Consider the following 14,543-nt stretch of genomic DNA (forward strand, 5'->3'; position numbering starts at 1 on the left):
CGTGTCGTCCTCGACTCATCGCGTCGTTCATCCCTTGATCGCGATCTTCTTCAGGTTCTTCTTATCCGCCTTGTCGATCGCGTCCGGCTTCTTCGGGACTTTCACGGTCAACACGCCGTTCTTCAGCGTGACGTCGAGCTTCCCAGGGTCCGAGATTGAGTTCTCCGGCATCCTGAACTGCCTCTGATACTTTCCGTACGAACGCTCGTAGACGTGGAATTTGAATCCGCTGTCCTTGTCCTCGTCCTCCTGATACGGTACGGGTAGAGGTCAGCGTGAGTGTGAGCGTGAGGGAGGGAGGGAGGGAGGGAGGGAGGGAGGGATGTGAACCGTCGCGTCGGTTCGCGCGACGTGAGCGGACGCGACACACACCGGAACGTCCGGGTGAATCTCGTGCACCAAAAACGTCCCTCTGCTCTCCGTGACGTCGCGGAAATCCTCCGGGGGACGCACCTCCTCGTGTCGCTCCGCGCGCTCCGCGCTGATCATGAGCATGTCGTTGTCCGTGTCCAGCTCCACGTTCACCATGTCCTTGGACAGCCCCGGGAGGTCCGCCGTGAACTCGTACCCTTTCTTCGTCTCGATGATGTTCATGTTGAAGTCAAAGTTATTCGGCAGACGGCCGACGCTGTCGCGGTGCGGGATCGGACCGGCGCCGAGCGAGGAACCCGTCCCCATGTCCCCCCCGAGCAACCCTGGGGTGAGGAAGCGGCGGGGGATTCTCATCTCTGCGTTCGATGCAGACGCGTGCGCGATCGATCAGTCGACGCGGCGTGAGTCGTCGACGGACGACGCGCGACCGACGACGTAAAACCAAACTTTAAAAAAAAAGCCAAACCCGTCGACGCACCCATGAGCTGCGCGAGCTCGTTCCACGGATCCGGCGACATCGAGAACCGCGCGTAGGGGTTCCGCGCGTACTCTCGCGAATAGCGCGGCGTCTGCTGCGGCGGCTTCTGCTGCGGCTGCTGTTGTTCTTGCACCTTCTGTTCGGACTTCTGCTGCGACAACGACGACGACGACGACGACGACGCCGACGACGACGACGCCGGGAAGGGGGAGGAGACGGCGTCGGCGAGACCTAAAGCGTACACGTACACGTACGCGGCGCTCGCGGGGAAAAAGAACAACGACCGCGGCGCGTCCAGCCGCGCGTCTTCCGGGGACGCGTCGTCGTATCGCGCGCGACGCCACGCGACGCGCGAACGGAACGGAAACGACGCGCGCGAGCTCGGAGGAGGAGCGCGGGGACGGGCGCGCGCCTGTTCCGCGGACGACGCGCGCGTGTGCAGCGCGACCTGCCTCGCTCGCGCGGAGCGGAACGTCCTCGCGACCGCGGGGAAGCGCGCGCGCGCGGAGGACACGGAGGACACGGCGGAGAGCATCGTGTTCGAAGAGAGTGGAGAGTGAGAGAGAGAGAGAGAGGCGAAGGGATGGGCGGGCGCGAGAGCGCTCGATGGGCGAGTGGACGCGTGCGGCGTGTGCGCGGCGATATGCCGCGGCGAGGACGACGGCGCGATAGAACCGACGCGTCGTTGTTGCTTTCTTAAAGTTTCGTTTTCGTCGTGGTTCGTTCGTAAGGTTATGATAACGCCCTCGCGGCGTCCGAGACCCGTCCAGGTGCGAGCACAGGTGCGATACGAGCACGGAAAAAAAAAAAAGTTGTCCCGGCCGCCGCGTTCGCGTTTCATCCGTTTGCGCGGCGCAGCATGTAATACAGTACGTCGAACGTCTACATAATATGTTCATCTACTGCAGCTAGGGTGGCGTCGTCTACGCGAACAAATTCTCGTCCTCGTCGCTGCTGTACGACACTTGCATGTCCTTCACGGACGTGTACCGCAGCGAGTCGGTTCTCGACCATCCGTCCGGCGTTAGGGTCGTTCTATACAAAGCGATGTCGGGGTGAAGTTTAAAGGCGTCAGTTGGCGTTGAAAGGCGTCGAGGACGGGGATTGAAAGCGTGGTGTGGGCGGAGAGAGACGACGGCAAACGTCCTTAAGGATCGGCGTCCACCTCGCCAACGCGGTCGTATGGGGACCAGTGTATAGAACGCACCTCAACCTGTTCGGCGACGCCTTCGCCTTCGCGTTCGCGTTCATCCGCCCGTCGCCGAGCTTCGCGCTGCCGCCGCCGCCGTCGCGGATCGACGGCGACATCGTCGAGGACACGTCCTGCGCGGACGTTTTCTTCGGCGATTTCAGAATCCCCTTCGACGTCGCGGACGTCTCGCGCTTCTCGTCTCTCGCCGCCGACGTTTTTCTTTTTAGCCTCCCGAACGGTTCGTCGTCGTCGTCGTCGTCGGGCCAGGATTTACGGGACGGATCTCGCGTCGCGCGCGCGGGCGCGATGACGCTCGCCCTCGCGCCCCCCGTGGCGGCGTCGTCCATCCCCTCCATGATCTCCCTCTTCGCCTCCTCCGCGACGCGCGCTTCCTCCGCTGGGGAGAGCTTCTTGAACGAAAACCCTCTCTGCTTTTTTTGCACCTCGGCGTCGGCGAGATCGTTCGCGAGCTGCGCCGCCGCGCTCTTCTCCGCGATCGACTCCGTGAGCGCGCGGTTCGTGATCACGCTGAAGAACTCGAACTGGACGTGCAGGCGCCCCGAGGGCGTCTCTTGGAGCTCCTCCGTGACCTTGATGTTCTGCCCCGTGCCGCCTTTGATGAGCAGCTGCGCGATGATGCGCTTCGTGTCGAACGAGCACATCCCCATGTAATCTCGCTTTCCGTACGAGTCCAAGTCCCAGCACTCGCACCGCAACTTGAGGTTGTTCTCCAGCTCCGGCTTGCCGATGATGAAGTCGAACTCCTCGTCCCACACCGGGTTCAGCGTCTCGTACTTCACGCTCGACTTTTGGTGCTGCTTACCCATGGAGAACCGAACGAACGGGTCGCTCCGGCCGTTGGCGTCGCGCGCGACGAGGCGGTCACCGCGGTTCAACGTGACGTGCAACACGCCGCAGAACTGATCCAGACCGCCCGTCGCGAGCAGCTTCTCGAGGTCCAACTCCGGCATCTGCATGCCGACGTTGATGTTGTTCTCGATGTCCCACTCGTTCTCGAACGGGAGGTAGTGTAAGCTGAAGACGATGCCGGGTTTGTCGTCTTTGAGGTGCGACGCGCTCTTCGACGGGCGGTCAAATTTCATGTCCTCTGGCACCTCCGCGTTCGGGGTCTCGATCAGCGGGCCGAGCTCGTACCGACACGACCCGATCGTGCCTCTTTTCTGCGTCTTCAGCGCTCTCTCGCCCTCGATCGCGCTCGAGGATTTGCTATCCCGCGTGTTCAGCACCGTGTCTTTAGATTTCTCTTTCGTTTTCAAATCGAAATCAAACGCGCCTTCCATCAGCGCGGCTTGCTTCGTGTTCGTCTTCTTCTTCCGTCGCAGCAACGGCATCGCTCTCTTCAGCTTCTTCATCGCCTTGCTGTTTCTCTTCACGAAGGAACTCATCTGCAGTTTCGCCGTGTCCACGCACGTGAACTTCAGCTCCGCGGCGCGTATGTCGTGGACGCGAATCTCAAACGTCTCCTCTACGACGTACTCGCCGACCGCGTCGGTCTTCGGGTCGTGGATCGACGTCTTCGTGTATCGCTTCACTTTCGGTTTCTCGTAATCCCCGTCCACGAGCTGAATCTCCAGCGCGGGCTTCGGGACTTTCTTCACGCTGTGGTAGATCCCGTGAAAGCGGTACACCGTCACGCGAAGGATGCCGGTGTGGTGAATGCGAATCGAGCCGTCTTGTTCCGTGATCGGAATGTCCAATCTGTTCGGCCACACCATGAGGTTGTATATCGCGTTCTTGATGAGCTTCGAGAGCGATTTCTCAACCTTCGGAACTTTCGTGATGTCCCCGCCGACTAACCGCAGGTTGAAGTTGATCGTGGGCTTCCCGATGAACGCGATCTGCATGTCCGAAAACGTCGGCCACCACTCGCACAGCGGTCCGAAGACCAGGCGAATCGTCCCGAACGCCTCGATCTTCTCGATCGCGAACGGGAGCTTCAGCGCGTCGAACAACCCGACGTCGAGCTGCACCTCGGGCTCGAGCGCGGCCCACTTGAACTCGATGTCCAGCCCGATTTCGTTCGGGACCTCGTCCACGGCTTTCACCGACACGAATATGAGCGGCTCGAGGCCGAGCGTGAACTTTGAGAATTTACACGAAGAGATGGGCCCGGAGCGATCCACGAGCCGATTCAGCGGCCGCTCCACGGACCACACCACGCTGTTCGAGATGGCTTTGTTCAGGAACGGCCACATCTGCCGCGCCGCGCGGTTCAGCCACGGCGCCCTGTCCACGTCCGGGTAGGATATCCACGACGGGAGACGCTCGTGAAAGATCTTCTTGAGCTTGGCGGCTTCCAACACCGACTGGTCGAACGTCTCGTCGTTCAGCGCGCGTATCATCCTCGAGACGCAGACGTCCTCGGACTCGGGCGCGGGTTTGAGCCACCTGGGCGAGGTCGGGAGGGGGGGGGGGGGGCGTCGTCGGCGGCCGTTCGGGGGGAATCGGAGTCGGAGTCGGAGTCGGAGTCGGAATTGGAACGCTCGGCACCGGCGATTAGATTACGGTGGGAATTTGGCGCACCATCCGAGCTTGAACGCGAAGAACAGGAGACAGAGCACGATCATCTCCGCGGTGAGCGCCGCCTTGAAGTTCTCGTACGTCAGGTGCGTCACGACGTCGGAGAAGTAGACGCCCGCGGGCATGCTCGCCGCGGCGGCCGCGGCGAATTTCATCCCCCCCGCTCGATCGATCCGATTCGTCCCGCCGCCGTCCGTCGTCCGAGAGTTCGGAATGAATCCGACCCGCGACGGCGGTCGGCGCGACGCGGACGTGACGCGAGCTCGACGCGAGGAGGACCGAGCTCGAGCGGCGGCGCGGCGCGCGCTCCGCGACGACGACGACGACGACGACGACGACGACGACGACGACGATGACGCGCGCGCGGCGGCGGAGTGGCGACGCGTCGATTCCGCGGGCGTTCATCAGGGACAATTACCGAATTTGGAGAATCTACGTGTTGTACTTTTTGGCCACTGCATCCTTTCGCTCTCGTCGCGCCGCGTCGCGCGAAGAGTCCCTCGGTCGTCACGGGGGATCCCCCACCCCTCCCGCGCGCGCGTGCACGATCCTGCACACCTCCCTCGCGAGCGCGTCCGCCTCCGCGTCCGTGGCCGCCTCGGCGTACACCCTGACGACGTCCTCCGTGCCGCTGCGGACGCGGTTCGGGCGCGAGGGTTGGTCGATCGATTTTCGGTCAGTTTGAACGGCATCGCGGTAAGTTATCGGTCAATTTGAACGGCATCGCGGTCGAACGCGAAACCGAAACCACCAACCAGACCGGGCGCGAGCGGCGGGGAGAGAAAAACGAAAGAGAGGCTAGTAGGGTCGACGAGCGAGCGAGAGACGCGCCTCGGTCGCGCGAACGCGCGCGCGGAGCTCCCCGCCATCCGCACCGCCGCGTCGATGGCGTCCTGCATCCCCTCCGGCGTCGTCGCTCGGCGCTCCGCGTCCGTCGTCGTTATCGCCGCGCGGTCTCTCACCGAAACCTTCGACTGTCTCGACGGCAGGTCGCGATAGAGCGCGTCCCAGTCGTCCAGGCCCCACCCTCGCGCGCGGAGGATGGCCTCGACGACGAGGACGCCGCTCAGGGCGTCCCCGACCGCGGGGTTGATCGCGCGGGTCAGCGCTCGAAGCTCCCGCAACGCTTTCGACGACTCGGTCTCGGTTTCGGTTTCGGTTTCAGGGCCGTTCTATACGAGCGAAAGTCGGGGTGGAGTTGAAAGGCGTCAGTTGGAGTTGAAAGGCAACGCGGGCGGGCGTTGAAAGCGAGGGGTGGGCGGAGAGAGACCCCGGGAAAAGTCCTTAAGGATCGGCGTTCACCACGCCAACGCGGTTGTATGGGGACTAGTGTATAGAACGCACATCAGTTTCGGCGGCGTCGGCGTCCGCCGCGCACCGCGCCGCCGCGTCGTCGATCGCCGCCGTCGCCTCGTCCGAGAACACCGCGGTGCCGTGCCCGTTCGCTTCGAAGTACACGCCCACGTCGAAGCTCTCCGCGACCGGGTGCAGGTGCTTGACCCCGGTCGGCGTGCACCTGGTCTCGAGTCCGAGCGACTCCTGAGGGTCGTTCCATACAAAAATAGTTCACCGGTCAGTTGAAAGGGGGAGCGATCAAGTGTTGAAACCGGGCGATGGGTGAAAAACTTTTGTATAGAACGCACCTGAACGAACGCCGTGCTCGCGCCGTTGGCGTACGCGGTCTGCGAGGGGGCGGTCCATCGGTCAGTCGAAAGGGAGGGACCCGCGCGCGCGATCGATCGAACGAATGTTGAAACCGAGCGGCGGGCGGGCGGGTGAAAAACGAAGCACGCGCCTGCACCACGCCCACGCGCAGCGCCGCGAGGCAGCCGGAGCGTCTCAACAGGTCCGCGACGTGGAACGCGATCAGAGACGCGATCTTAGGGTCGTTCCATACGAGCGATCGAACGTCGGGGTGAAGTTCAAAGGCGTCAGTTGGAGTTGAAAGGCGTCGATGGCATGGATTGAAACCGAGGGGTGGGCGGAGAGAAACGCCGGGACCCAAAAGTCCTTAAGGATCGGCGTTCACCACGCCGACGCGGTCGTACGGGGACCGGTGTGTAGAACGCGCCTTATCCCCGTCGAACAGCGACACCGCGGCGGCGTCCGCGTCCGCGTCGTCGTCGTCGTCGCCGGCGCGCGCGCGCTTCTTCGTGAAGTACACGAGCCTGTCCGCGTCGCCGTCGACGCTGACGCACCGAGCGCCTTGAGGAGTCGCGCGCGGGACGAGACGAGATGATCGGGAACGCGTCGGTCAGCGTAACGTCTCTTCGCCGGTCGAATTTCGAAAGGGAAGCGCGAGCGAAGAGCGACGCGGCGACGGCGGAGGTCAGGTCAGGTCGAGTCCGTCCTCGAGGATCGGCGCGGCGCGCGACGCGAAGTTCGAAGTTTGAAGTTCGCACGGGAAGCGCGGTCGGTCTCTATGAGGCCATAGTCTCACCGGGGGGCAACGCGTCGAAGCCGCCGCGCGTCGGCGCGCGTTTTTCCTTCTGCACGAAATCCGCGCCGACGCGGTCGTTCAGCGCGTCGCCGGGCTGAGGGTCGTTCCATACGAGCGAACGTCGGGGTGGAGTTGAAAGGCGTCAGGTGGAGTTGAAAGGTAACGCGGGCGGGGATTAAAAGCGAGGGACCCTGGGCGGAGAGATGCGCCGGCAAAAGTCCTTAAGGATCGGCGTTCACCACGCCGACGCGGTCGTATGGGAACCAGTGTAAGGAGAACGCACCTCGCCGCCGACGTTTCGAAGCGACAGCGGAAGCATCTCCGGTCCGAGGAGCGACGCGAGCGTCCGGAGCTTCGCCGCGCCGACGCCGTTCGCGCAGTCCACGAAGACGGTCTCGGTCTCGATCTCCGTTCGATCGTCGGCGTCTTCGTCGCCAGCTGTCGCGGTCGACGACGACGCGAGCGTCTTGAACGCGCCCGCGAGCCGCTCGAAGTAATCCTCCTCCCCGCACGGCATCCCTCGGTTCGCCGCGTACACGACGTAGTGCAGCTGCGGCGTCGTCATCAGACCGAGGTCGACGCATCGCGCCCCCGCGGCGGCGATCCCTTCCGCGCGGACAGGTGCGAATGTTGGGGTGGAGTTGAAAGGCGTCAGGTGGAGTTGAAAGGCGCCGAGGGCGGGTATTGAACGCAAGGGATGGGCGGAGAGACGCGCCGGGCAAAGTCCTTAAGGATCAGCGTTCACCACGGCGACGGGGTCGTATGGGAACCAGTGTATAGAACGCACCTGACCGCACCGCCGCCGCCAACGCCTCGCCGCTCGCGCGCGTGTCCCTCGCGAGGTACACCGTCGGCGGCGTCGACCCGGCGACGGCGGCGGCGACGTGGTGATGAGCACTCCCGTCGTCGGCGGCGGCGGCGTCGTCGTTGATCAACGCCTCGAGCGCGGCGGTCGTCTCCGCGTCTCCGTCCGCGTTCGCGAGCGCCTCCGCCATCGCTTCCCATCGCGGCGGGAGCATGCCGCCGTGAAAGTCCACGAGCTTCGCGCCGTTGTCGCGCTCTGGGTTGTGCGACGCGGTGACGACGACGCCGGTCGCGGCGCCGGTCGCGGCGCTTCTGATCGCCGCGACCGCGCCGCATCGGAACATCGTGGAGTCGAGGAGCTCGGCGGGGAGGCGGAACCCCGCGGTGCCGTACGCGAACGTTGTCATCGGCGGGCTCGACGGATCGTCGGAGCCGTCCGCTCTCGGCGGGGGATGCGCCTTCGACGCGGCGAGGAACGCGGCGACGTCCATCGCGCTGCTGGGGTGGTGGTGGGACCGACGGCGCGCGCGCGCTTCGGGAGACCCTCGGTCGCGACGCCGGAACCTCACGATGAAGGTGAGCTCTGCCTGTGTGGCGGTCGAACGCGCGAAGTTCGACAAATAGCGCGCGGCGTTTCGTCGGTCAAGCCTCCTTTGAAACTCGGCGATCAATTCTCTGGTTTGATCGATGCATCGATCACGCTGAAAGCAAAAAAAAAAAAAGTTGTTACTCGTATGTTTTCTAACTAGTTTCCCATACTTTAGGCCCTACAAAACGTACTACGCCGTTACGCGACTCGGACTGCTGACAAAGAGGGTTTTTCTCCGCGTCGCATCGAAAGCCGTGTCCCTCTTTTGCCAGCGCGCGCGTCTCGACCCCGCTGTAAACTCGTTCAAGATGCCCGCCGCTCTCCCGACCGTGACCGTCCAGAACGGCAACGGCGCCACCTGCCAGCTCCCGGAGGTGTTCCTCTCGCCGATCCGCCCGGACATCGTCAACGCCGTGCACACCGGCCTGAACAAGAACAACCGCCAGGCGTACGCCGTGTTCAACAAGGCCGGCCATCAGACCGCGGCGGAGTCGTGGGGCACCGGCCGCGCGGTCTCTCGCATTCCGCGCGTTCCCGGCGGTGGTACTCACCGCGCGGGCCAAGGTGCCTTCGGTAACATGTGCCGCGGCGGCCGCATGTTCGCGCCGACGAAGGTGCGCGTCGCTCGAACTCGCGGCGAACGAAAAAAGACGCTCGCCGTGAACCCTAATACCCGGCGCAGGTCGCGATCGGCGCCGCGCGGCGCCGTCGCGACGCCCGCGACGCCGCGCGACCGCGATTCGAACGCGTCCACGTCGCGTCCGAGTCGCGCGCTCGCCGTCGCGCGCGCGCGTCGCGGCCGCGACCGCCGTCGTCGCGGTTCCGTCGCCGGCGGACGCGTCCGCGACGCGATTTATTTTTTCCCGTCGTCCCTCTCGCGATCGATCCATCGATGGACGAAAACGAAAACGCCGACGACTGACGTCCGCTCGCTCGCTCTCCTTCCCCGACCCAACTCAAAAAACGTAAAAAACACAAACAGACCTGGCGCAGGTGGCACCGCCGCGTGAACCTCAAGCAGAAGCGCTACGCCGTCTGCTCAGCGCTCGCGGCGTCGGCGGTTCCCGCGCTTCTCATGGCGCGCGGCCACGCCGTGGAGACCGTCCCGGAGGTGCCGCTCGTCGTCGGCGACGACGTCGAGTCCATCGCGAAGACGGCCAAGGCGGTCGCGCTCCTCAAGTCCATCGGCGCCTACGCGGACGTCGAGAAGGTGAAGGAGTCGAGGAACATCCGCTCCGGCAAGGGGAAGATGCGTAACCGCCGCTACGTCCAACGCCGCGGCCCGCTCGTGGTGTACGCCGACGACGACGGCATCACGAAGGCGTTTCGCAACATCCCGGGCGTGGAGCTGTGCTCCGTGGATAGGCTCGGGCTCCTGACGCTCGCGCCCGGCGGGCACGTCGGACGGTTCATCATCTGGACGAAGAAGGCGTTCGAGAAGCTCGACGCGGTGTTCGGCACGGCGGCGGCGGCGTCGAGCGCGAAGAAGGGGTGGAAGCCGCCGAGGTCCATCATGACCGTGCCGGATCTCTCGCGCGTGATCAACTCGGACGAGATTCAGAGCGCGGTGAACGCGCCCAAGGCGGGCAAGACGCGCGCGCACGCGCCGCTGAAGAGAAACCCGCTCAAGAACAAGGCGGCGATGGAGCGTTTGAACCCGTACGCCAAGGTTGCCGCGCAGATGGCCGCCGCCGCGGAGAAGGAACGCTCCGCCGCCAAGGCGAAGAAGGTGGCGGGCGCGCGCAGCAAGGTTGGCGAGGCGTTCTACCAGGGCATGAAGTCCGACTCCGCGTACGAGGGCGAGCTCTTCGACAACTTCGCGGAGTGGCTCCACGGCAAGCCGGAGGAGGAGGAGGAGGAGGCGTGAGGAATGGACGGCGAAGACGACGGTCGAGGAGGCGAGGCGGCGAGGAGGCGACTCGACACTGTCATACGTAGTGAATAGGTTGCAACGCGTCGCGACGATTCCACTCCACGACTACGACTACTGTTCTGTTCGTTTAAACTCCTACGTACTCGTGTGAGAAAGCTAGAAATAGCGTCGCGAGCGGTCAAACCCGCCGGGGGGACCGCGCCCGCGTCCCCCTCCCCACGCCGCGCCGCCTCGGAATCCCCCGCCGCCGCCGCCGCCGCCGCCGCCCGCCGGGACGCGCTGACGCATCGCGCCACTCCCGCTCGTCACCCCCGCGCCGCCGCCGCCGCCGGGCTTCGGCGGCAGCCGCTCGATATCAAGCCCCATCGCGCGCATCGTCGTCGACAGCGCGTCGCGCTCGGGGCCGCACCCCGCCGCGTCGGGCTCCGATAAGATCGCCGCCGCGCGCCGCAGCGTCGCGCCGTGCCGTTCCCTCGCCGCGCGCAGCGCCGCCCCGCACGCGGCCCTCCCCGCCGCCCCGCCGCCGTTTCCGCCATTTCCGCCGCCGCTAGACCGCGCGAGCGCGAGCAGGAACGCCGTCGCGGACGACGACACGCATCGCACGCGCGCGCGGTGCAGGGACCACGACTCGTCGAGACGGTGCGACCCGCGTCGAATCGCGCGAGGGCCCCACCACGCGTCGCCGTCGTCGCCGTCCGACAGTATGTGTGTCCGACAGTATGTGTGTCCGACAGTGTTAATGGTATTGTCCGATGACGCCTCACACGACGTGAGCGCGCCGGGCGGCAGCGGCGGCGTCGCGGACTCGCCTCCAAAGTCGAACCTGGAGACGTCGCGCGCGTGAGCGCCGAGCTCCGCCGCGAGCCGTTCCCTGTCCTCGGCGAGCGCGGCTTTCATTCGCGCGATCGCCGTCCCTCTGTCGTCCTCCGGCGTCCGCCTCCCGACGACCGTGAACGCGCGCGACGAATGCGCCGAGTTCGCGTCCCGCAGCGGCGCGGACAGCGCCGCGGTCGCGAGGACGCTCGCCGCCGCGGCGACGGCGGCGAGAAGGAGCTTCGCCGTCGCGGGAGAGGCGAACGCGGAGGACGCGGCGGCCACCGCGGCGGCGGCTTTCGCGGCGGCGGCGCGCGTCTCCTCCTCCGCGCGTCGAGCCTCGTCCTCCGCGGCCGCGGCCGCGCGCCGCGGCTCTCTCGAGTCGGCGGGCGGAACCGACGACGGAGCCGCGGGCGCGCTGGGGAACGGGAAGTACGTCGTCGTCGCCGCCGCCGCGCCGCCGGGGAACGGAAAGTACGTCGCCGCCGCGGTCGCCGCCGCCGGCGCCGCCGCGGTCGCCGCCGCCGGCGCCGCCGCGGGCGCCGCCGCGGGCGCGGGCGCTTCAACCCTGGACGTCTCAGTCGCCGCCGCCGCCGCCGCCGAGACTTCCCTAAACCCCGCCCCTCTGGCGGCGTCCAACCTGTCGGCCAACAACCGAAACAACGCGTCCACGGCGGACGCCGCCTGGTGGTTAACGTCGCCCGCGCCGACGACGACGTCGAGAAGCGCCGCCGCCGGCGACGACAGCGCGCCCGCGAGCACCGCGCTCGGGGTGATCCCGTTGTTGTCCGTCGTCGTCATTCGCGCGCCCTCGCCCTCGCCCCCGCCGTCGCCGCCCTCGAGGAGTCGGCGGCACAGGGACAACGCGCTGAGCCACGCGCGCGCGCATCGCGTCTGCGGCGCCGCGCGCAGCTCCCGCGCGAGAAAGTTTGGGAGCAACGTCCCGACGACGAACCGCCCGGCGCCGGGGACGCGGAGCTTCAGGAGCGCCCTCGCGAGCGCGTCGATCGCCGCGCGCTCGCGCGCGTCCTCGCGAGACCCCGGGGCGTGTCCTCCGAGGACGCCTTCGAGGACGCCGAGCGTGGACGCGGCGAGGTCGCGCGTCGCCGCGATTTTCGCCGACGCCGACGCCGACGCTGCGCCGCCGCCGCCGCCGCCGGACGCCGCCGCCCACCGCGACGACGCCGCGGTGACGATCGCGCGCATCAGCGTCTCGTCGTCTCCCGCGCTCGAGAGAAGCGTCGACGCGACCGCGCCGCCGAGAGAGAGAGAGAGATCCTCGCCGCGGGTCTCCTGGCGCGCGCGGTCGGCCGCTTCGCCCCACGCGCGCGCCGCCGAAGGAGTGAAGGGCACGAGCGACGCGAGCGGCGCGCCTAGATCGGCCGCGCGCGCCGCGGACGCGACCGTCTTCGACGCGTCCGCGAGCCATCGCGCCGCGCCGGCGACGGCGACGACGTGCGACGCGACGCGCGCGCGGCGTTCGCTCGCGGCGAGCGTGGACTCGCCCCCCGCGCCGCCGCCGTTTTCGTTTTCTCTTTCTCTTTCTCTTTCTTCGCGGGCAAAAAACGCGAGCGCGTGGCACCCTCGCGCGAGAGGCGGGAACCGCGCGACGACGAGCGCGAGCGCGTCCGCGCCCGTTCGCGCCGTGGACGCGAGCTGCGACGCGAAGAGCTCCCCCGCGCTGACCCTGAAGTCCGCCTCCGCTCTGGAGAGCACGTCGCCGGGGACGCCGACGAGCGCGGCGTCGCCGCCGCCGCCGCCGCCTCTGAGCGCCGCGCGCGCGGGCGCGCCGCCGTCCGACGCGTTCGCCGCGACGCCAAAGAATTCGCGCGTCGCCGCGACGTTTAACCCTTCCGTCCCATCCACTTCCCCCCTCGCCGCGCGCTGCAGCCGCGTCGCCGCCGCCGCGCCCGGCCCGCGCGTCGCGCCCTCGTGCAGCGCCCGCGCCGCCGGATGCGCGAACAGCGCCGCCGCGAGCGGACCGACGCCGCCGCTCGCCGCCTCGCTCGCGGCGGTCAGAGCCAGCAGCGTCATCGCGGGCGCGAGGCACTCCCGACTCCGCGGCGTCCCGGCGTGCGTCGGGTGCCCGGGCGCGAGCGCCGTCGCGAGCGCGCGAGACGCGAAGACGCGCGTCGGCCACGCGCGGGGGTCCCGCGTCGCGCCCCCGCCCCCGCCTCCGCCACCCGCGCCGCCGCCGTCGTCGCCGTCGTCGTCGTCGTCGTCGCGCAGCACCGGCGCCGCGAACGTCTCCTGCGCCGCCTCCGCGCCGGGAGCGCGCGCGCCGCAGGTCACGAGCGCGGCGTAGGTCGCGGACGCGGCCGCCGCGGCTTCCGCGGCGACCGCGCCGACGCCGCGCGAGGCGGCGTCGCCCGGCGCGGAGGCGCACGCCGTCAACCGCGACGCTTCGCGCCGCGCCGTCGCGAGCGCGTTCTCGCCATCCTTCACCAGCTTGTCCACCCCGCGCCATCGCGACGCCGCGGACGCGCCCGCGTCCGTCCACGCGCGGCGCCACGCCTCGGACGCGAGCGCGAGCGCTCGCAACGCGATCGCGCGATGCGCCGCGTCGGCGTCGGCGCTCGGCAATCTCGCGCCGGCGAGCACGCCGCACAGCTGTCGGAGGCACATCCCGGCTTGGTCCGCGAGGCCGTGCGCGAGGCACGCGTCGACGAGCGTGGCGTGCAGCGCCGCGCGGTGGCGGAGGATGGACGCGGAGGGGGAGAGCGGCAGCGCGGCGCCGCCGCCGGCTCGAAACGACGCGCCGCGTTCGTGAGGGCCGTTCTATACGAGCGAACGTCGGGGTGGAGTTCATAGGCGTCAGTTGGCGTTGAAAGGCGTCGAGGACGGGGATTGAAAGCGAGGGGGTGGGCGCAGAGAGACGCCGGGAAAAGTCCTTAAGGATCGGCGTTCACCACGCCGACGCGGTCGTATGGGAACCAGTGTATAGAACGCACCTGAGATGCGCGCTCGCCCGCGGCGGCGTCGTCCTCGCTCGGCTTGCGCAGCAGCGACGCCGCGGCGAGGAGCTTCCCGAGATCGCGCCGCAACGCCTTCGCGTCCGGCGCCTTGCGCAGGTGCGCGGCGAGCGCTCGCAAGGACGCGTCGCACGCGCACCGCGACGCGCCGCCGGCGCCAAAGGCGGGCGTCAACGCGCACGACGACGACGACGACGACGACCACCACGCCGCGGGCTGCGCGAGATCGCAGCACGCGACGCACGGCGGCGGCGCCAAGTCGCGCGACGCCGACGCGGCGTCCGAGAGCGCGAACATCCCGCCGGTCGCGCGCGCGCGCGCGGCGGCGTCGCGCGACTTGGCGCCGCCGCCGTGCGTCGCGTGCTGCGATCTCGCGCAGCCCGCGGCGTGGTGGTCGTCGTCGTCGTCGTCGTCGTGCGCGTTGACGCCGGACATTGGCGCCGGCGGCGCGTCGCGGTGCGCGTGCGAC

At 67.8% G+C, this 14,543-nt stretch overlaps 5 protein-coding genes across 5 annotated transcripts in view; 1 reads left to right on the top strand and 4 right to left on the bottom strand.

The window, feature by feature from the left end:
* Positions 1-27: 27 nt before the first annotated feature.
* Positions 28-1,385, bottom strand: MICPUCDRAFT_53082 (uncharacterized protein; the record flags this gene model as incomplete). The annotated part of the gene is made up of 3 exons (XM_003063393.1): positions 28-249; positions 373-728; positions 851-1,385. 3 exons carry the CDS (start codon positions 1,383-1,385, stop codon positions 28-30), a joined length of 1,113 nt encoding a protein of 370 aa, XP_003063439.1.
* Positions 1,386-2,668: 1,283 nt separating this feature from the next.
* MICPUCDRAFT_36336 (uncharacterized protein) lies at positions 2,669-4,405 on the bottom strand (the record flags this gene model as incomplete). Its single annotated transcript, XM_003063394.1, has 2 exons — positions 2,669-3,218; positions 3,474-4,405. Coding segments are annotated over 2 exons (1,482 nt in total), but the record flags the coding sequence as incomplete, so codon positions are not given.
* Positions 4,406-5,090: 685 nt separating this feature from the next.
* Positions 5,091-8,318, bottom strand: MICPUCDRAFT_53084 (uncharacterized protein; the record flags this gene model as incomplete). The annotated part of the gene is made up of 8 exons (XM_003063395.1): positions 5,091-5,214; positions 5,319-5,755; positions 5,928-6,122; positions 6,227-6,265; positions 6,613-6,788; positions 7,024-7,117; positions 7,307-7,749; positions 7,811-8,318. The coding sequence occupies 8 exons, from the start codon at positions 8,316-8,318 to the stop codon at positions 5,091-5,093; spliced, it is 2,016 nt and encodes a 671-aa protein (XP_003063441.1).
* Positions 8,319-8,724: 406 nt separating this feature from the next.
* On the top strand, positions 8,725-10,397 carry MICPUCDRAFT_45929 (uncharacterized protein; the record flags this gene model as incomplete). Its single annotated transcript, XM_003063189.1, has 2 exons — positions 8,725-9,030; positions 9,399-10,397. 2 exons carry the CDS (start codon positions 8,725-8,727, stop codon positions 10,281-10,283), a joined length of 1,191 nt encoding a protein of 396 aa, XP_003063235.1. The 3' UTR covers positions 10,284-10,397.
* A 48-nt stretch (positions 10,398-10,445) lies between these two features.
* MICPUCDRAFT_42732 (uncharacterized protein) overlaps positions 10,446-14,543 on the bottom strand; it is a gene marked incomplete at both ends in the record, with an annotated part of 7,900 nt that continues 3,802 nt past the window's right edge. The window contains 2 exons of the mRNA XM_003063396.1: positions 10,446-13,880; positions 14,054-14,290. Coding sequence (XP_003063442.1) covers positions 10,446-13,880; positions 14,054-14,290 — 3,672 coding nt within the window. The remainder of the gene's footprint in view (positions 13,881-14,053; positions 14,291-14,543) is intronic.

Source organism: Micromonas pusilla (assembly GCF_000151265.4).
Source record: "Micromonas pusilla CCMP1545 genomic scaffold MICPUCscaffold_14, whole genome shotgun sequence".
In the NCBI taxonomy this organism is placed as follows: domain Eukaryota; kingdom Viridiplantae; phylum Chlorophyta; class Mamiellophyceae; order Mamiellales; family Mamiellaceae; genus Micromonas; species Micromonas pusilla.